This window comes from Carassius gibelio, chromosome B7, assembly GCF_023724105.1.
Source record: "Carassius gibelio isolate Cgi1373 ecotype wild population from Czech Republic chromosome B7, carGib1.2-hapl.c, whole genome shotgun sequence".
Lineage (NCBI taxonomy): Eukaryota > Metazoa > Chordata > Actinopteri > Cypriniformes > Cyprinidae > Carassius > Carassius gibelio.
The window spans coordinates 10,529,520-10,549,963 of record NC_068402.1 but is presented as its reverse complement, the minus strand read 5'-3'; the positions used below and the strand labels follow the sequence as shown (position 1 = coordinate 10,549,963).

Below are 20,444 nucleotides of genomic sequence, written 5' to 3'. Positions count from 1 at the left end.
ATGTTATTTTAATTTGTAGTACATTTCAAGTTACCTTGATGAAGAGGTACAGGGTGTCTTAAATTCACTGAAACAACAGTGTTTGTACAGCCAGTCCTTGCAAATCCACATAAGCCACAAAAAGCTTATAGAGCAAGCCAGTGGTCAACCCAATCCAAACTCCTCTTGTTTGACCCCGTCTCAGCCATGTTTTGAAATGGCTTCATGTTATCTAATGATGTGACAGATTAACTACATTTGTGCACTGTTATGGACAGTATCGACCAACATATCAGATTCGAGAAAGTGGCTATGGAAATATTTATTAGGGGTGAGAGTAAAAGTGAAGAGCAAGTCATTTAAAAAAGTAAAGATAAAGTTATAGATGAATAAAGTAAGGGTTAATTACGTGGTGATGCAATCTCTATAGATACAGATGTGAATGTGTACAAGGTCGATGGCCCTCACTGGGCACTTAGAAAACCTATAGGACGAGCTTGCTTTTTCACATTAGATAGTACTGTACAATCACAAGCTGTGACATCAGAAACACTCTTTGGGATAAAAGGTGTAAAGTACAACTGATTAAGGTTTCTGTTTAATTCTGGTGAGCACCAGAGGCCTCTAGTGGTAATGTGTGATAAGTGAAATGTTAATATTTGTAAAATAATGCATGTTTATTAATCCATCTTGGTCTCATGGATCTACTTTTAATAGTCTCTTATGAATATCAGCATTAGATCATAAAATTACTCTTTTGGGTGATATGATGGATTATCATTTCAGGTGACGTTTATCTCGCACCATTTCAATTATAATGGAAAATCTATTTTTGTTTCATATGGGAATCATGACAGATTGTGTGTTTCATGTAGTATATTGCAGTATATCTCCTTTCTGTTTGTCTTTACTAAAATAATCAGACATTTGACACCACCAGCAGTCAAATGTTTCAAGTCTTGAGATCTTCGAGTCAACAGAAATGCATATCTCAGCATTCATCATTTAAGTCAGCAAGTAAAACTTGTTTTAGTCCGTTATCTGCCCCATGATACAACCAATAGAAGATACCTGGAACAAGCTTGTTCTCGATACTGCGATGTCCATAGCAAGAGCATCTTCATTTGGGAAATCTAACTTTCGTGGCTCAACAGAATGAATGAGAGATGTTACAGTTAAAGTGCAGATATAGTTCTGATTGGCCTTTCAGCTGGAGTTCTGCAATAGCCTTTTATTCTTAACAGTTCAATTCGTCCATTTACAAGATTGTGGGATTAGGTAAATGAGTAAAGTAATATAGAAAAGTGAAGCAATATGGCATGGTGGGACTCATTTAGACATTCAGCAGGCAGGAAAGGGGTGATAATCAGGGAGTTGAAGACTGACCCTGTGATTGGAGGAAGTGGGGTTGTTTTGTCCACCAAGGCCCAAATGTTTGATAAGTACCAGTGTGGCGATTACTGACTCAGCAGAAACACCGGCGGTCACCCTTTGTCACTTCTTCTGACGAATGCACCACGTTCGGTACAAACCCGCTCTTCACTCCCTCCCAACCTTCCTGGATGGTAATCTCCCCACTCTTCACCAGCTCGAATATATCCTGTGTTAGCTCTGTAAAAGCCCTCTCCACATTTATGGCATCACGTGCTGAAGTCTCCACGTAGCGCATGCCATATGCAGCTGCTAGCTTCTCTGCCTCTTGCCGGCTCACCTGACGCTGTGGTTCCAGATCACATTTGTGGCCGACCAGCAGGAAGACAATGCTGTGGGGCTGCACATGGCTGCGTGCCTCTTCTAGCCACTCGTGAACGTTCTGGAAGGAGCGACGGTTGGTTATGTCAAAGAGCAGAAGACCTCCCACAGAGTTACGGTAGTATGCTCTGGTAATTGACCTGAAGAAATCATAACAAAATGAAACAATGTTCCTGAATTTGAATTGAGGTAGTATACAGGATGCAGAATTGCAATTCAAATTTAAATGTAAATGATTCATCCATGAATATGTATACATATTATTCTTAATTTTTAAATCAGATTGTAATGACTCCAGCTTTCGGTAAAACAACAGATTAGTTGGAATTTTCACAACAATTGCTAGATATTAAAAGCCAGTCTAAATAAATAAGGTTTAAGATCAACTTTAAAAAGGCCCAGGTCAGTAATGGTGCACATATCAACAGGAAGCTTATTCCAGAGTCTTGGCCCAGCCAAAGAAAAAGCCAAGTCACACCAGTGTTTATACTGTGACAGTGGGACTTCCAGTAAAAGGTGATTTGTTGACCTAAGAGCCCTGTTTGGCTGACGAAAAGCCAGCATCTTAGTTACATAAGGTGGGGCAGGACCATTGAGAGCTTTAAAAACAAACAATAACATTTTAAAATCAACTCTAAAAGAAACTGGAAGCCAGTGGAGCGAATAAAGAATTAGGTTTTTGTGCTCATGTTTGCGTGTGTTTATAAAAATTGGGCTGCAGCATTCTGCACCAGTTGAAAGTGCCTGAGGGATGACTGGGAAGCAACAGCATAAAGCGCATTACAATAATCTAATCTTGAACTGATAAAAGCATGAATAGCTTTCTCAAGGTAAGAGCAATTCAAAAATGGTTTGACCTCGGCCAAAAGACATAGCTGAATGACCATGCTGTCAATTTGTTTAGAGGCAGCATGTAAAGTGAAAATAAAATGGGTCTGAGAATAGAGCCTTGTGGCACCCCGCAAGACACAGAAGTGGTGGAGGAGGACGAGTCCCCGATCACTACAGAAAAGGTTCTACTGGTCAAAGATGAAGAGAACTGAAGTGCAGTACCCTGAATGACAACAAAGTGATTAAGGGTGAGACAGAAGGACTTCATGGTCCACTGTATCAAAGGCCGCCGTGAGATCAAGTAGCACTAGAATAACAGGGCTCTTGACATCAACAAACCATGCAATATCCTTGTGCACCTTTAACAGTGCAGATTCAGTTCCATGTTGCAATCTGAATCCAGATCGGAATTTCTCAGAAATAAGAGTTATTTTCAAAAAACCAAAAAAACAACTTTTTCTAAAACTTTTAAAAGAAAGTGCAGGTAGGAAACAGCTGTGAAATTAGACAAGACTGATGGATCCAGATTCGTTTTTTTAAGAAGAGGCCTAATCACAGCATGTTTGAAGAGAGCTAAGACATATTAATGAAAACCAACAGAAAAGGACCTACAGTGGTAAAAAACCTCTTTTAGCAGTTTGGTTGGAACAAAGTCCAAGGGGCAATTTGTAATTTTCATTTGTTGGACTACTTTATTAAGGAATGACAGTGAGACCAGTTCAAACTGTTCAAACACCACATAATGTGCTGCAGAGACAGCTAAATCAGTTCCAGAGCTCTTACTCTTGAGTTGTCTGACAGAGTCCACTTTATTAATAAAAAAAGTGGAGACTGAGGCATCAGTCAGAGAGGACAGGTGTGCGGGTTCACAATAGAATTAATTGTGTTAATCACCCCGGGACAATGCCTACTATTGGTGATAATATTAGACAAAGATTTCGACTTTGCCTCCTTCACAGCCCTCTGATAATCAGAAAGACAGCCCCTTAATATTTCCAATAACACATGTAATTTGTCCCTCTTCCATCTCTACTCTACCTGTCTACAGCGCTGCCTAAGGGCACGGTGGCATCATTTATCCGAGGATCTGCTCTTAGCTTAGTAGATATGTGCTTATAAAAGGCAATAGAGTCCAAGATTCCGGAACAGGTGGAATTAAAAGATGAAAGAAGCATGGCATGCAGGAGAGAGATTCACTGAGGGCACAAGGTTTAGACTCCATAAAAGCAGCAGTAAATTCTTCAGCTGTTGAGGAGGTGAGAATACAACGATAAACATGGTGAAACAGGAAATTCAATGATAATGGGGAAGTGATATGAGATGGCAGTCTCAGATATTTCAGTAAGGGAGACAGAGAACCCATGAGAAATAATAAGGTCCAAAGTGTGTACAATAAGATGTGTGGGTCAATCCACTAATTTAAATAAATCAAAAGATGTCCGGAGTCATTTATAATCAGTGGCCAACTAATAAAACAAACAACAAACATGAATGTTAAAATCACCACAAATCAAGAGTAAGATGATCAAACTGTGTTTATAAGAAGTGGAGTGTGGATGTACAACAGAATATGTCCTGTAAAACTAGAAATGAATCTAAGGAAAGGCGTTTGTGTGTTTGACAGGAGTGGATACAACAGGAAATGTAAACCTCCAACAGAAGGCAGAGATGAAAACAAGGTAGATGGATGTTTTTTTTAAAGGCATCAGAGTGAGACAGTAAAAAAAAAAAAAAAAGGTCTGAGCTTGTTTAGGAGTACTGCTGGATATGCACTGAGCTGTGAAGGGTGCCGAGGGGCCTCTGGATTTACTGACATCACTTTAAGTCAGACATTTGTGACACTGTAGAAGGCAGTGATTTGCCTATATTTATGTTTCCTTTTTGAGTTCTGCGAAAAACTTTTGTTAATAAAGAGACCTTGAGCTGCATTGATTATATAGTATCTGATTCACCTAGGGTGAATATATATATATATATATATATATATATATATATATATATATATATATATATATATATATATATATATATATATATATATATATATATATATATATATATATATATATATATATACATATATATAAAAGAATCAGTGGTGTGTGTATCAGCCTGTCATCAAGTCTGGGAGAAATACATCAGCACGGATACCATAGAAACACCAGTCAGGTTGATGATAGGGGCTCCTGATCAGATAAGCTTGATGCTTTAACTTAATAAGGTGGACGTTTCTCTTGATGTGTAAGCAACTATTTGACAATGTGCAATAGTTAAAAACAGTTATATTATTTATATAGATGTACATCTTTATGGAATTTGGGGTCTATAGGATTTTAATTTTATGAGGTTAACCTCTTAAACAAGTAGTCATCCTATGAACAATCAATAAATGATTGGACAGTCAGGCTATTTACAGTGATGCAGAATAATGAGAACGGTGTATAATGTAACATAATCCAAGATAAAGATTTACAATACCTGAAGCGTTCCTGGCCTGCAGTGTCCCAAATCTGCAGTTTAATGCGTTTCCCAGGTTCAATCTCCACCAGGCGGGAGAAAAAATCTACCCCGACTGTTGGGTCTGACACTTGTGCGAAACGGCCTTCTGTGAATCGCCTAATTAAACATGATTTTCCAACAGTGGAGTCCCCAATAACAATCAGTCGAAATTGGTAAAGCCAAATTGCTTCCATGTTTATTCAGGTCTGTCAAAGCAAAAAGAAGAGAAGTGAATTAGATAAGCGATGATTGTCCAGGGACAGAACAGAAAAGAGAAAGACCTGCATTCTTATGTAAACCTGCTTTACCAGTTTGCTAAAAGGAGAAAATAGAGCGAATTTGTCATTAAAGCTTTTGTAACCTGTGGGAAGGTAGTTGAAGCACAAAATTATCCTTTCAGAGTTTGATTTTAAGGCCTGCATCAGTTACGATAAAGATCTGGTGGTGTATTCTTTATCTATCATTAAAATACAGCTTAAGATGTGACTTCTGTATGATTGCCATATTATTTTAGTATTAACGGAATGCTTTCTTTCAGAAAATGTAAGGATATAGGCTACACATAATAATTTGTTTTAATGCATGTGTTAATATGTTCTTAGTCATGTGCAACTGAATACAACCAGTCTTACAGTAACATGACCTACTGACAGTAGGCTATGTGATGGCAGTTAGATTACTGTGATTTCACTGAGGCTCACCTTTGGACTACAGTAGCTGGCTAACGTTGGCCTTGTCCTAATAACGATTACTAATTTAACTGATTTAACAAGCGTTGTCTTTGTGTCGAAGCATCTGTGTAGGGTCCTTATTCGGTGCTCTTTACTTACGTTGTTTTTGTTTGGTCGGTTCAAAGCTGCCAAACGGCAGATTCCATAGTCTTTAAAGGATTGAAGCCTCTTTAGATACCGCAGGATGAAACGACGGACATAAACTATTTACATAACATACCGAATAATAAACAAAACATTCGTCTCTACGAAAAATCAGACAAACAGGTGCAAACCAAACAGCTCCGTGTAGGCGGTCTGTTTTGCTTAGATGTGGCTGAAGATGAGTCGGCGTGCTGTTGAAATGATCCCTGCCTGGGTCAAAGTCGCGTAAAAGTCAAAGATGATTTATGCCTGTCATGTTTTGGAAGATGGAGAAATGTTTGGATGTTTTGTGCTGATGAAATGGAAGCGACAGTAGAATCATCATATAGCCTGACTCATCCCGCATCAGCACCAGTACCACAATCCTCCTAATAGCAGTCGCAGACGGTACATATTTCAATGCTTTCTTTGTTCGACTTACTTATGTTTTTTCATATATAATTTAATGCTGATCTTGGGGAACACAGGCCTACTTATTTTTTATTTATTTATTTATTTATTTTTTACATATAAATGCATCGATGATTTAGGTTATCAGTTAGCCTGTGCCAGATTTGAATGTTTCACTAGACTACATCCTTTTGTTAAAACGTTACAAAAAGTAGTATAGGCATATTCTACTCCTTCTTGGTTAACTATCTTCCAGTTAGCCTACTTAGCTTAAGTAGGCTATACATTTTCTATACGTACAGTACAGAGGCATTTACTTTTCTTGTGCGCCATCTATTTCAAGGTTTACGAGCAGACGAACCAAATAACCAGTATGACGGGAGTTGTAGTTTATTCTCGAAACGAGACTAAACCCTGGACTAAAATCTCCAGTCCTAAAGTTCAGTTGGGTACACTGTGATGGGCTTCTTGAACAGATCAGCAGTATAGGATTTGGCTTGAATGACTCGACAGCGAATCCACAGCGCGATGAAAAGTTGTCGACAGTCAGACAAATGAAGTGCGAAACTTCTCGGCTCTTGAAGAAAACATTTTTTCAAACGCACTATTTGACAGCTGTAAGCGCGCGTCCTCGACTCCAAAAACACGCAGTGAATTTTATTTATTTTTATGGTTCACGAAAACCGTTGTGAGAAGTCCGTCCAGCACGAATTTAATCTTTAATAACACAAAAGCTTTCTTTCTTTTTGGATCAAAGTGTCATGTACTCTAGGCTGCTGACATGCAACAGGAGAGGTTACTCAAAGTCCTTGTCATTGGAGATTTAGGTGTGGGGAAGACTTCCATCATAAAGCGTTATGTACATCAGGTTTTTTCTCAACATTACCGCGCGACTATCGGTGTTGACTTTGCTCTGAAAGTCCTGAATTGGGATCACCAGACAGTCATTCGACTGCAGTTGTGGGACATCGCAGGTCAGTTGTTTAAGCTATGTTTAGTTCCTTGTCTTTGCCTGCAATGTTAATGATTGTCACTACTTTATCTAAAAAGTCAACAGGCTTATGTAAATAAATGAGCATATGTGTAGAAAGGAGCCTTCTAGCGATGTGACATGACGTACTGCGTCTTAAACTATTCTACACAACATTTTCTGATTCTTGTATGGCTATTTTATAGTATTATCCATGCCCTTTTGGACCTCAAACTCAAACATTAAAAGATCATGCCTATATGATATCTGTCAGCTACATTTATACATAAAAGGCAGCTGTTTCGGTCGTCTTAAATATATCATCAAAAGAGTGCCAAAATCTACAGTAATCTACTTTGACTTTATATTTACTGTTGAAAAAAAGGTCAGACAAGTTTCAGCCCTTTCTAACCTTCAGTTTCCTAGCACTGATGTTTTTTTATTGACTGTACACATGCATCACATAACATTATTAATGTTAATCACACACAGTTAGCTATACAGAAAAATGGAAAGAGATACTAAAAATGTTACTGGAGTAATGCTTTTAACACTTGGCTTGAACAATTCCCTTACAGTCCATAACATGCCTTGTTTGAGATTTTCCTGCTCTCAGCTGGTGTATGTGATGTCACAGTGCTATGAATGATTCTCTGTGTTTATACTCAGAATAAACTGAAGCACAGGGACAGGAATCTGTGTCTCGTGTTTATATTCACTGGTCTCGTGCTTATATTGGTCTCATGTGAGGGTCCTCACATCACCTCCTGGTGGAAAACACACAAACACATCAGCTCCAAAACAAAACATTCACACAGTGCATTTAATTCAGAATGGCTGACAGACTGGAAAACTCCGAAATATGTTAACATAATTCTAAAAAATAGAGATAGATTTTTAATTTTTTAAGGGTCATGATTAAAACAATTAATGTTAATTTAACAAAAACTGGAAAGATTTACATAAAGGTTTCTATTAGCATATTTAGTGACAGTATTATGAGTGGCCCCAGTGCTCCTGAGCTTGAATTTAACTCAAGAGTATCTGGAAGATTGCATGACAGTCATCCCTAATTGAACCCAGTAGTTTTATGACCTCACACAGGACCTCACACAAATTCAATTTTCCTGTAAAAGTCTAATTGGCCTCAGTTCGTCCTTAATATTTGCCATGATAATGCATTAATACAGGTTAGGTCCATTTAAGATCCTCCATAAAATAACTTTTCTTCATTGTAAAACCTTGCCAATCCGGTCATGTCTTTTTCTATTTGGTGCTATGAAATCAGGATTAAAATGTATGTAACCTTGATGATGCAAGAGTTGGAAACAATGCGGCACTTTAGGTGAAAGCTAGTGCTCTGTGAAAAATTATTGTGGCGTGTTCAAATGGAAAGGTATATGTCTGTTCTGACAGATTTTATAAAAGAGTAGTGTGTTCAAGTTAAAGTACAAATTTAGCCATTCTAAGAATGTTTTTTGTGTGAAAATATTACCAATACCAGTACAAAAATGGAACAAAAATGACTTACACTTAGATGTAGACTGCTGATAAAAACATCATACACCAGTAATCCACACAAGAACAGTCCAAAACTCTGAATGTACATCATCTTTTAATTTCAAAAAATCATCTTGAATAAATCAGAAGAAAAATATGCAAATATCAAGCACCGTATACACCGAAAATAGGGAAAATAGTTCTAAACAATTATCGGTCCATGGATTTGTTGAGAGGACAACGGGGTATGGACTTTATTTACTAGAAGAAGCATTATTATAGATAATAGAAGTGCTGGTTTAAAGTTAAAAGGCCTAAGTTTGGATGTGTTTCTTACAAACATGGATTATGTTTTCCAGTACACAGTACATTAAAGTGACGTGATATTCAGCCAAGTATGGTGACCCATAATCAGAATTCATGATCTGACACACACACACCATGAACACACACCCCCAGAGCAGTGGGCAGCCATTTATGCTGCAGCACCCAGGGTGCAGTTGGGGGTTCTGTGCCTTGCTCTATCACCTCAGGGCACTTCAAACGTGGTATTACCAACGCAAGACTGAAACCCACAATACGGTTAGAAGTCAAACTCTTTAAACTCTAGGCCACAAATTCCCATTAATTAATAGACTGGAGTCTTGTGGATTATTGTGATGTTTTTATCAGCTGTTTGAAGTTTCATTCTGACGGCACCCATTCACTGCAGAAGCTCCATTAGTAAGGAATGGTATGGAATGGAATGCTAATTTTATCCAAATCTGTTCATATAAAGAATCAAACTCATCTACATCTCGGATGGCCAGAATGTGAGCAAACTCTGAGCAAACGTTTACTTTCGAGTAATCTATTCCTTTAAATAACATAGAAACTATCTTAAAAAAAAATTCCCCTTTTATTCTCAGGACAAGAGAGGTATGGCAACATGACACGTGTGTACTACAGAGAGGCTGTTGGGGCGCTGGTGGTTTTTGACATGACTCGTGCTTCCACCTTCCAAGCTGTGCTGAAATGGAAAAAAGATCTTGATTCTAAAGTCGCCCTTGGCAATGGGCGTCCCCTACCAGCTGTCCTGCTGGCCAACAAGTGCGACCAACAGAGACATGGTTTGTGTTCCAAACTGCCCAAACTCGACAATTTCTCCAGGGACCATGGTTTTGTGGGCTGGTACGAGACGTCTGCAAAGGTACTGATTATAGGCTATATATTTTAATATATTACCCTAGCTAGTGACTAGATGCCTTTTTGAAAAGACATTTCTATTCATATGATATTTTCCTATTTTTAACAGGACAACACAAACATCGATGCAGCCATCATGTGTCTTGTAGAAAATATAATGGCCATTGACACGGAGGCTGTTCCTGTGGAATCAGACCCTAGTGTACTGATCCTCCCTGCTTTTGATTATAACCTAAAAGAGCGCAGTGACTCTAGTTGTTCTGTCTGTACAACATTCCAGTCCAGCAGAAAACCCCAAAGTGAATTATAGGGTGAGAAGATGAAAAGAACACTGAACAGAGTGGGAAAGAAAAATATAGAGAGAAAAATAGAGAATGGTCACACCCTTAGTTGGGCCTTCAGATTGAGCTGATGTAAGATGTCGTGGCAAAGACAACACCATGAAGCCTTAACACTTACATGCACTTACATTTTCACATACCAAAAAACAACAGTCATCAATAAAACATGCAGTGTTTACACAGAGTTTTCTCTGATAAATACTAAATAAGGCTTTTGTGGTTATACTGCAGCAGAGTAGCTGTGTGTGCACATTTACCTCAATTTTGTGTCTATTAAAGCCTCTGACTTGAACTCTGCCTCCATAAAAATGTGTGCATGCATTTGTGATCGCGTAGGGTGTGCTATTTTAAACAGTCTACAGCAAGCTTAAACACGATACTTGAAGCTCTAAAAACACAGTTAAATATTCTATTATTGCTTATCAACTTAAGCTAAATGCAGATTCCAGATGACAATATCTAATCTAACTATGTTTTTTCTTAAGAGATATACCTGCACCTGACAATTTTTCATACATAATAGCTGATACAAAATCATTTTTGTTTTTCATTTTGTATACAAGGTTTATATCAAGGATCAAGGATGGTGTACGATCTTGAAATGATAGCGACTTAAATTCAAAGTTAAGCAGTCATGTGCAAGCAAACAAAATGAATTCCATTAGTGTGAATAATCAGCGGTGGATTCACACAGTCAAGTGTTATGTGTGTGCGCCTGCGTACATATGCAAAAAACTGAAAGCATCAGCATCAGACATGTAATTGCACAGAAGTGTCTCGGCTGACACTGAGGAGTCGCGTGCCTAGTGTTTAAATGTGTCTCTGACTGTTTGAGTGTTTTTCATGTCATGACCCATATGCTTACTGTCTGCTCACAGCAGTAATTTTGCACCATGTCTAATTTGTCTGACCTGCAGTGTTTATTCTTCAGCACCTTCCATCCTTGCTCCGGTGCCCATAATTTATGGATCCCCATAGCTCTCTTACTAAATAGGTTTCACTTTTTGACATGATCTGAGCAGGTGTTTTGGACTGTGTAACTCTGCATATATCTTGTAACTATAATTTAACATCTCACAATACAGTCATCAAATTTACATTTTTTATTTCTCTCTGCTTGTTGGACTGCTTAAGTGGTGTTTGCCACGTAAGAGTATGCCACTTAGAGCATGTCTAACAGTGACCTTTACTAAGCCTACTTTTTATTCAGCAGACCTGATGATGAATATTTTTATGGCAATGTATATGTCACAGTTTGTTTCAACAAAAAAAGAAATGGCCTTGTGTGTCACTGAACACACTCCCCATTTTTTTCCATCTCCAGTCTTGCTGTATTAGCATGTAAACATTTTGATATATAATAATAAGAAATAATACAGTAATTAAAAGGTATGCAATTATTTTATATATTTTGATTTCTTTTTACATAATATTAAAAAGATTTGAAGTTGTGTCCCCAGATTATTCTGCTTTCATCTTAATTCCCTTTAAGGGGATGCTACTTTCTGTAAATAATAATTTAAGAAATGTTTTAGGCTTGTCAGAAGGAGGCAGTTTTAAATATTCATCATATTCCATTTTATACAACAAATAATCTGGTTATAATAACAGAGCTAGTTATTATAAATTACAATGCACAAACACAATCTTCGAGTGACTGATTTAATGATGGAAATTGCTCCATTTCATACAGTGCCTTTTTTGACATTAGTCGCTTCAGAAGAACCCTCAGAAAACCGTAAACTTGCGGGAACATTATACAAATTCTATGCAATGCACAACTGAGGCGTGATTTCATAGCGTTATGTGCAAATGAAGACTTAAGATGCTTTAAGACTTTGAGAGGTACTTGCACGTTATCATTTGGAACAGTATGGGGTGAGCTGCAAGGGCTAATGATCGAGAGACCATTATTTCACGCCTATAGGAGTACTGTGTTACATGTATTGTATTGGGGGAACGTGAATAGGCAAGGGATGAGGATGTTGCTCCTTCGACGGTCCAGCAGAAGGATGTGATAGTGTCGCGGCGCGTCGTCGTTACGGAAAGATCAAAGGGAATTCCGTAAAAGTGTGTTGGACAGCAATCTGTTTACAGCTTTCGTGATTATCGAAAGGTTAACGACCGTCGGGACAAAATCATCTTTAAAAAACCGCGAAGAGAGGCGGTGCAAGATGTTTTCCTGAAATCAAGTTTGAGCAGATATTTTGGTAAGTAGCACTTTTAAGAAAAACGTAATGTCAGAAAGGGTTCGTCAAAAGTAAATTGCAATTTGAAAAAAATAAAAAACAAATAGATTTAAATTGATGTTTTGCTGTGTTCCCAAAGATGATACAGCCCTGCGGGAAAGTCTCCATAATGTTGTGGAAGGATACAGAATTGCTGCTTCTGTTTATTTTTCCATTGATTTCAGGTACAGCATTGGATCCTCTTACTTATAAAATATTATTCATATGGTGTGTTTATTACTGCCTTTTATTAGACAGTCAGCTGTCTTGCTCTCTATTAATTAACATTTAATTAATAATTAGTGATATCTTGAAAGTATCTTTTTTTTTGTTCATTAACTTTGTATCTTTAATATTTCATAGAAGTGTTAATCAATAAGGAGTTTCAGTAGATTTTAGGGTGGCTTGACAATTAAAAAGACCAAACATTCAAATGAAAACAAAATGTATTTCTCCATTATTACTTACACTAACACTAATACACAGTACACAATACATGCATGTTATATATGTATAAAAGAAGATGGCCCTATTCTTTTAAAATATATTAATGAGATACTTTATTGTGGCTGGTGGATATATTTGGAAAATATACACAGAATAATAAATGTGCATTATAAAATAAAGTACACAAACTGACAGGTAAAGGTTATTTTGCAGCAGAAGGAAAGATATTGCACACGTGATGCTATAATTTGTCTGATAAATAAAGTGCTAAATAAAACTAACATCTCATCTCTTCTCAATTCCCAGCCCAGAACTCTGAACTACCTGCAGTGATGGACAGTGACATTCTGACCGAATTTGCTTACCAACCTGGGCCATCGTACCTGAGTCTGATCCTGCTGGCTCTGACCGTGGGACTGTCCGGCAGCGTTTACCTCTGTGTGCTGCGGTACATTTGCACCGGCTGCTGCCAGCCTGTAGTTGTTGGACCTGAAGATGAGAGCATGTCAGGAGTGGTGTGATAGCAGCTTTGGTTTGATTCATGACTGTGAGATTGGTATGTGTGTTGAAGCACTTATGCTGGTCTTCTTGAGTGGTGAAATAGACATCAGTGTTCAGACGTTCACAAGGCTTTGCCATATTTAAGTAATATGGTTGAAAACAGTGAAAATCTGGTCAACCATTCCTGTTAATTTCGACATAAAATTGCAACTTATCAATCAGAGATCACTGAAAATCTCTGATTAAAATGTTATTGTTTTATTTTAGTTGAACAGCGTGCAGATTCTTGTTGCAGTTTTCCATTTCGGTTGTGCACCTGTTGAAGATGTTTTGGATTTGCATATTTCCTCTCTTTACACATTGGTTTAGGAATGTCCCTATGTTTTTATTTTCCATGTTCCTGATGAAATACTTAAATATAAATTACACTTTTTTTCATTCATGTAACAGAGCTGAAGGGTCATCTAAAGGACATCTGAATGTTTAAAATGTAGGATAGAAATTGTATAATAAATTGCTTATCGCTTGTTGCGCATTAGAGATAAAAGCAACTGCTAAATGAATACTTGGAAATGTGAAATTCACAGCTCTAAAGCCTGACTCTATGTTGGTAGTAAAGATCTAGGGAGACAAGCATTTAACTATAAGGATGACACAAGTGTTGACCGAATGAAAGGGAGAAGTAAACCATTTTAACAGGTTTTGGATGGTCTGTCAGTCAAGAGAAATTGCTCACAAATCCTCTGTAGTAGAACACACTGTACTTTAAATGAAGGCTATTAAGAGCTTTTGTAAAAACAAGGTAAAACAATTATGAAGCCATATGAAACCAAATTTTCAAATTTTTGGGGGCCATAGATTTTAGTTATTTTTTTATTATCTAATGATCCAGAATGTGTTTTTATAATGAAGTCATCCAGTGCAACTTTTCATTACATGTATAAGCCCAATTTGAACCATATTGTATTATTTTTATGTCAACATCTCTTGTTTAATTAAGTAGGATGCTCCCTGAGCAAGTGATCAGTCAGTTGCGGAAACTGTTGCCAAGGGCTACTGCTGGATCTAGTTGCCATGGAAATAGTTGCATCTGTTTTCCTCTAGATGGGGCTGTCACATCAGCTGATCAGGTCAAATAACTGCAAGCCGCATTCAAAATATCTGCTACTTTAGATGTTATAGACATGCTTTTGTAGATCAGTTTAATGTTTTGTGTTTTCTAGTGTCAAACATTAATATTCATTGCAAATGCATTGTCTTTGTGTATATGAATATCACACCATGGATATGCTTTTAGTAATTTGATAGTAATTTTGACATTGATGAAGAAAAAACAGGTTTACTTACACAAATGTTGTCTTTGTTAATCATAAGCTCAGAGCTCACTGACATATATTTAGAGTGTTATCAGTTTTTAAGCAGACTATATATAGCCATAAGTTCAAATATTTACAGATAACATTTCTAGAATGAGACATGTTTTCATGTTCCTCCCAAATAAAGTCAATGCTTGACACCATTGTGGTTTTGCTCTTTAAACCACTTCCTCATACAAAGAGGTGTGTTTAAATGTTGCACTTCCCCTCTGAAACATTTTCTTTTGCTTACCTCATGTTTGACGCACTGGGTTTTAATTCTTTAGAGAAAGTCAGGTATTTATTTATTTTTTTAATTCAGGGTTATCTACATGTTTTAACACTTCAATAATTTACTTGTTCACTGTTATACACTACATTTGGCAGGCCTATGTATACATCTAATATAGACATAAAAATTGGAAGCAAAATGTGTAAAATGTTTGTCTGTAATTTGATGGCATTTGTGGAATATGTTGTGTTATTTTAATATACCTAACCCCGGTTTCACAGACCAGGTTTAAGCCTAGTCCTAGACTAAAATGTAAGTCTGAGCTGTTTTAAATGAAAGAAACTTGCAAAGACTGGTCTTAAATAATATCAGTGCCTATGTTTTGTCTCAAGATGCACGTGTTTTATTTCTCCTATAAGGCACGTTAATAAAAAAATACTAAGATGTCCTAAATGTAGTATGGCCTAATCCTGGTTTATATGAAACCAGGCTTTAGTGTCTTTTAATGACATTTTTTAAAATTAGTGTTTAATTTACAGATCACATGGTATTTGGGGCATCTTCGCACTTCTGTAATTGGGAATTAAACAAAGAAAACGACTCAGTACATCCTTGTGGACACTGATAGTTTCTGATCTTCATTTCCCTTCATGCTTCAGGTGTCATAACGCGGTGAAAAGCACAAGTCAGCCAGTCATTCACATGTGAATAGACAAGGGCAAGGACACCTGAAAGCTCTGTTGTGTTCTGAAACGGGTGGATGTCGTTTTCAGAGAGACATGCGGACATATAGGCTAGTCACATAAAAATAGGTTGAGTGACTGAGTCAAGGAATTTCTGTGACACATTCCGAACATATTTATACCTCAGAAGATAAGAATGTGAAAATCAAACATCAAATTCTTGAAAAGGAGGCTCGTGAGATTATGTTGACTAACAATTCCAAACAAACAAACAAGTTTAAAAAATAAAATAAAACGGATACGTTACATTTATTCAAAATGTAGAGCATTTTATGAAATCATCGGGGGCATTTATGCAAATTATTTATGGATCATCTGTCAAAAAAAAGAAGAAGAAAAAAAGAATCACAACAAGAGTCCAAGTGAAGCGCGGCAATGCTGTTTCCCACGAGCTCGTGAACGCCGACCAATCAGACTGCAGCTTTTCGTTCACCTGATCACAGCGAAGCCATTTTGTCCTGAACGGCTCCGCCAGCGCATTCTTTAGCAAACCGGAATAACGTAGAGCTGACAGTTCAAACCACAGCTACAGACGCGGCGTCAGACGGGGGGTTTACAGCTACACCACCCCTCGTTCAGTCCCGAGCTACTCGACGTCTCTCGGTCTAACCACAGGCGGAACCGTGTCGTTATCGCGGACTAAAAGGAGACTTTCAGCGGGACGGAAAGGAAGAGAACCAGGCATCCGGTTAGACGCGCTGGCTCACCGGGCTGGAGTCCAACTTGAGCCGGACACTTTCAGCTGTACTCGTCGGGATGCATGCTGGACTTGTTCTTAACAATATTTACTCCTCTTTTTGAATATTATGTGTTATCTAGGAATCGATTAGGCTCGCGCGGGATTGTTTTTGTTAGTAACGTTCGTTAGTTGTCTAATATAAGAGAAGCTTGGAGAGCTAACGTTAGTTCAGACGTGATTTATCTACTCAGCTGGCTGGGCAGATAGTTTAGGTTGTCGATCAGATAAATCGCCTAAATAGATTGCTTACATAATACCTTTGTTTTGTTACCGGTATAGTTACATTTTTAAGTTAATCCAGCTTTCTTACCGCCTCTTTGCCCAAGTCTTTCATAGGGTTTGGTTTGTGTGTCTATGCATATTTCTCGCAAGCAAACCTGTTCAGAGTTCTTGACTGGTTAGGGCTTGCTGCCAGAATAATAGTAGGTTTATAAAGACAGGAAAAACCACAGAACAGATTTGCCTATCTAATCTCAAGATAGTCTGTGGGTTCTTCTCATATCCAGTTTGTTTTCTTTTAAAAGGTCTGTATTGGTGAGGCTCAAGCTGGCTGGCAGGTGATATTTTCTGCCTGAATCCTCTGAGCTGGCCTGACTGATAGCTATGACATTTTCCAACAGTTGTTTTGTATCTTCAGACTTCAATATTTCCAGTTTCTGCTCTTGGTGCCAACGTTGTATTAGTAATATTAGCTAACAAAAGCTCAGTTCGCCCCTCCAAAGTAGTTACGGCATATCTAGTTGTGACATTTTTACTAGTTAGGTCAAGTTTTCCTTCCTTTTTTTGCTACTAGTGTGTGAATTAGTGCCAGCTGACTTGGTGGCTGGTTAGAAATGTATCAAACTCAACAGTTTGTATCGCGTTAGTGTATTTTTGTAAAACGTGGAAAGATATACCTTTTCAGTGAGACCAGGTCAAGTTTAGCGGTAATTTTTCGTATCTCAGAGTTGAAATAAAAATGTCAGGACAGTCCATCACCGATCGCATCGCAGCGGCCCAGCACAGCATGACTGGATCAGCCATCAGCAAAGCCGTCTGCAAGGCCACAACGCATGAAGTCAGTGGACCCAAAAAGAAACATCTCGATTGTGAGTATGCCAAATAATTTTTTTCTTTTTTTTTTCACACGGTCTCTCCGTAGGTATTCCATCCAGAGCACTTTTTTTAAAAGCTCAAAGACTAACTGCATCCCTGGCATGCAGTTCTACTAGCCTTGCACATCCTCAGCTGTCTGGACACTGGTGATGAATTGGAACGTGCTCGTGATGGGAATGCTGATCTGTCTTTGGACGCGGTCAGTTCGAAGGAGCTGATGCCACTTTAACGTGTGCAGTATACAGTCATTCACTAGATTTGTGGCCCATTTGATATTTTTCTATTATGCTGTTTGTGTTAATTCAGTAGTGTTGTAGAGGGTATGTCACAGTGCAATCAACCTCAATATATTAATATCTGCTTCATAATAAGCGGCTGCTCCGACTTGAATCAGAGAACGCAGCTGTCAGGATTTTTGATGCATCGTGTTGAATTCATGCGTTGTGTGTAATGTCTTCACGTCTTGTGTGATCCCTCCTTAACAGTCATCGCCGAGACTGTGTAAGAGCAGTGAAGGTCAATACAAGCGTGTGTGCAGTGAAGCATTGAGTCATTGATTCTTTTGACAAAAGCAGAGTTAATGCAGAATGCAGCATGTCAGTTTCATCATCGCATAGGCAGTGTTACAGCATAGAGGAAAAGATTTTGAAAAAGTATTTGCACGACTTGTGTCTGATACTGAACATAGAGAAATGCATCTAGGTGTAAAATGCTCTTCATCAAGGGATTTGTTATTAGACCTTTAAAGGTGCAATAGGAGATCTTGGAAAATGCCAACATTAGCCTGATAAGCACCTGAATGCGAACGTCCCACCCTCCCTGCAATCGACATCCATAACCACGCCCCCTGAACGCATTTATGCTCACAGACCAGAATACCAGAGACAACATTACTACAATAGGCTACATCAGCGGTTTACATTTCCAGTCCATGTTTTGAAGTGAAGTAAATCCCTGCTCCGGGAGTAGGGAGTAATGAACATGGTGTAGGGATCATTTCAATTGGAATGCAGTTCATTCACGTAGCTAGAGTTGGTCATCTGAATCGGGTGTGTTAACTAAGTGAGACGTGTAAAATATTTGCGCAAGCACTGGAATTGGGAACCACTGGGCTACATCATGTGTCATTAACCAGCGAGGAAACTTTAAAAGTACTACAATTAGGGCTGGGATAAACTATTATTTTTTAAACAATTAATCTAGCGATTATTTTTTCGATGCATCGATTAATCTAACGATTAATTTTTTCAAACCGATTCGATTTTGATTATCTCCCCATTAATTGACTACTACCAATTTATACATGTTGATTTACATATCTGAATGAAAAAAAACATGAATTCCTTAACATTGCAATATATGTTTATTGCTCTTAAAATTACAATATAAAAGACTGACTAAGAATGCATTACTTTGCACTTGTATAGAGATAGCATTCAATAAAACTTTGAAGCCTTGAAAACACATAGCTTACTGTAACAAGCTTACTGAACACATAGGGCCTAGCTTACTGAAAAAAAGTTCTTCTTTCAGATGAAAATAACAACAACTTGATGTCTGGCATTCAATAAAAAGGTCACCCAAAATACTTGTTTAGAGCAATTGAAAAAATACAGTAACCAATGTAAACTTGAGGGCTTTAAGCTAATACAGAGAGTGCTTTTCCAAAAAAATAAATAAATTAAAATTAACAGTGGGAGCCAGCAGCCTGTCATGGAGAAAAAAAAAATCTCTGAATGCTCCACGTGAAACTTTGGCGTTACGCCCTTTTTCTGTCATTTTTTTTTTGTGTCTAATGATTTTGGTTAATATGAGAGAGAGAGAGAGAGCGCTCGTGTAGTTTGAAAACTGTGAGTGCGCGAGCGCGTGTGAAACTTGGGTGTTTCGCCCTTTTTATATCGTGTTTAATTATTTTGATTAATATGCACAAGAGAGCAAGAAGCGCTCCTGTTGTCTCTCGTACGCGCCCTGTCAGGCACGGCGATCAAATAAGGCTTTGACAGCCGCCAAATAAAAAGATCAATGCAGAAAAGCCCCTGGATTGGTTATATAATGTTGGACAGAATGTTGATCCAGCCATCGCGTATATTCAGCGCACATAAGGTAAATGTTTTGCAAACTTTTTAAAGAAATAAAAACAGGTCAACGAATCAATGCGCATATTTTGCGTCGACGTATTTTTTGCGTCGACGTCATCGATGACCTCGACGCGTTGTCCCAGCCCTAACTACAATACCAGGAAGGAAGCCCGGGTTGTTGATGTTTGTCTGCCATTCTAGCTATTACTGCACAGTGTGCGTGAATGCGCTAATAACGTATTCTGTCTCTGCGTGAGCAGGGTGCACAGAGGTATGCAGATACATACATTTACAGGCAGGTAGGAAAGCTATTTAAAATGCTCTGACCGAGTGTTTTATTTGGATGGACATTTCTTGGTCCTACGCCTTCCACAGAATATATAAATACAGATAAATAAATTTAAACCACTTAACTTAATGATTGCTATCAGGATGTGAGGAGACTTTCAACCAGTAAAACAAAAAAAAAATTCTGAAGACAATCACCTATTGCAACTTTAACTGCAGGAGTCTGGCTGCTTTGGCACCTGTCATGCTGTAAAACCCCTGACTTGCTTGGAAATGATAAAGGCTGATTGGGTTGTTGTGTGTTTGTGTGTCTGATTCATCAATGTTTGCAGAACACAGCTTCATGTTTAGTCTGGATTTGTTTCCTGTGTCAGCCGCCTGTTATGTGGCCTAGCAGCAGAATGTTCCGATTATCC

The 20,444-nt window shown here is 38.0% G+C and overlaps 3 protein-coding genes across 9 annotated transcripts in view; 2 read left to right on the top strand and 1 right to left on the bottom strand.

Moving 5' to 3' along the window:
- Positions 1-282: 282 nt before the first annotated feature.
- Positions 283-15,393, bottom strand: rab39bb (RAB39B, member RAS oncogene family b). 2 transcript variants are annotated; one of them, XM_052561491.1, is made up of 4 exons: positions 14,846-15,393; positions 13,381-13,486; positions 5,041-5,267; positions 283-1,871 (listed from the first exon to the last, which is right to left on the bottom strand). In XM_052561491.1, exons 3-4 carry the CDS (start codon positions 5,253-5,255, stop codon positions 1,445-1,447), a joined length of 642 nt encoding a protein of 213 aa, XP_052417451.1. In that variant the 5' UTR covers positions 5,256-5,267; positions 13,381-13,486; positions 14,846-15,393; the 3' UTR covers positions 283-1,444. The 2 variants fall into 2 exon arrangements, with proteins under 2 accessions (XP_052417451.1, XP_052417450.1); XM_052561490.1 differs by lacking the exons at positions 13,381-13,486; positions 14,846-15,393 and adding an exon at positions 5,892-6,287.
- On the top strand, positions 6,740-10,614 carry zgc:162171 (uncharacterized protein LOC565931 homolog). The gene is made up of 3 exons (XM_052561489.1): positions 6,740-7,300; positions 9,705-9,985; positions 10,091-10,614. Exons 1-3 carry the CDS (start codon positions 7,108-7,110, stop codon positions 10,289-10,291), a joined length of 675 nt encoding a protein of 224 aa, XP_052417449.1. The 5' UTR covers positions 6,740-7,107; the 3' UTR covers positions 10,292-10,614.
- An 879-nt stretch (positions 15,394-16,272) lies between the features above and the next one.
- Positions 16,273-20,444, top strand: part of si:ch211-200p22.4 (phosphatidylinositol-binding clathrin assembly protein) — a 57,671-nt gene continuing 53,499 nt past the window's right edge. For 2 of the 6 annotated variants that reach the window (XM_052561484.1, XM_052561482.1), the window contains exon 1: positions 16,274-17,655. In XM_052561484.1, coding sequence (XP_052417444.1) covers positions 17,526-17,655 — 130 coding nt within the window. In that variant the 5' untranslated portion in view covers positions 16,274-17,525. Of the gene's footprint in view, positions 17,656-20,444 lie in introns of all 6 variants that reach the window. The other 4 variants (XM_052561487.1, XM_052561483.1, XM_052561486.1 and 1 more) reach the window with 3 other exon arrangements.

Excerpts from the sequence above, each read along its gene's own strand:
- rab39bb (XM_052561491.1), bottom strand. The coding sequence starts at position 5,255 with ATGGAAGCAATTTGGCTTTACCAATTTCGACTGATTGTTATTGGGGAC. Across the intron at positions 1,872-5,040 it reads GCAGGCCAGGAACGCTTCAG|GTCAATTACCAGAGCATACT; the intron begins GTATTGTAAATC and ends TGATTTCTTCAG.
- zgc:162171 (XM_052561489.1), top strand. The coding sequence starts at position 7,108 with ATGCAACAGGAGAGGTTACTCAAAGTCCTTGTCATTGGAGATTTAGGT. Across the intron at positions 7,301-9,704 it reads GCAGTTGTGGGACATCGCAG|GACAAGAGAGGTATGGCAAC; the intron begins GTCAGTTGTTTA and ends TTTTATTCTCAG. Across the intron at positions 9,986-10,090 it reads GGTACGAGACGTCTGCAAAG|GACAACACAAACATCGATGC; the intron begins GTACTGATTATA and ends TATTTTTAACAG.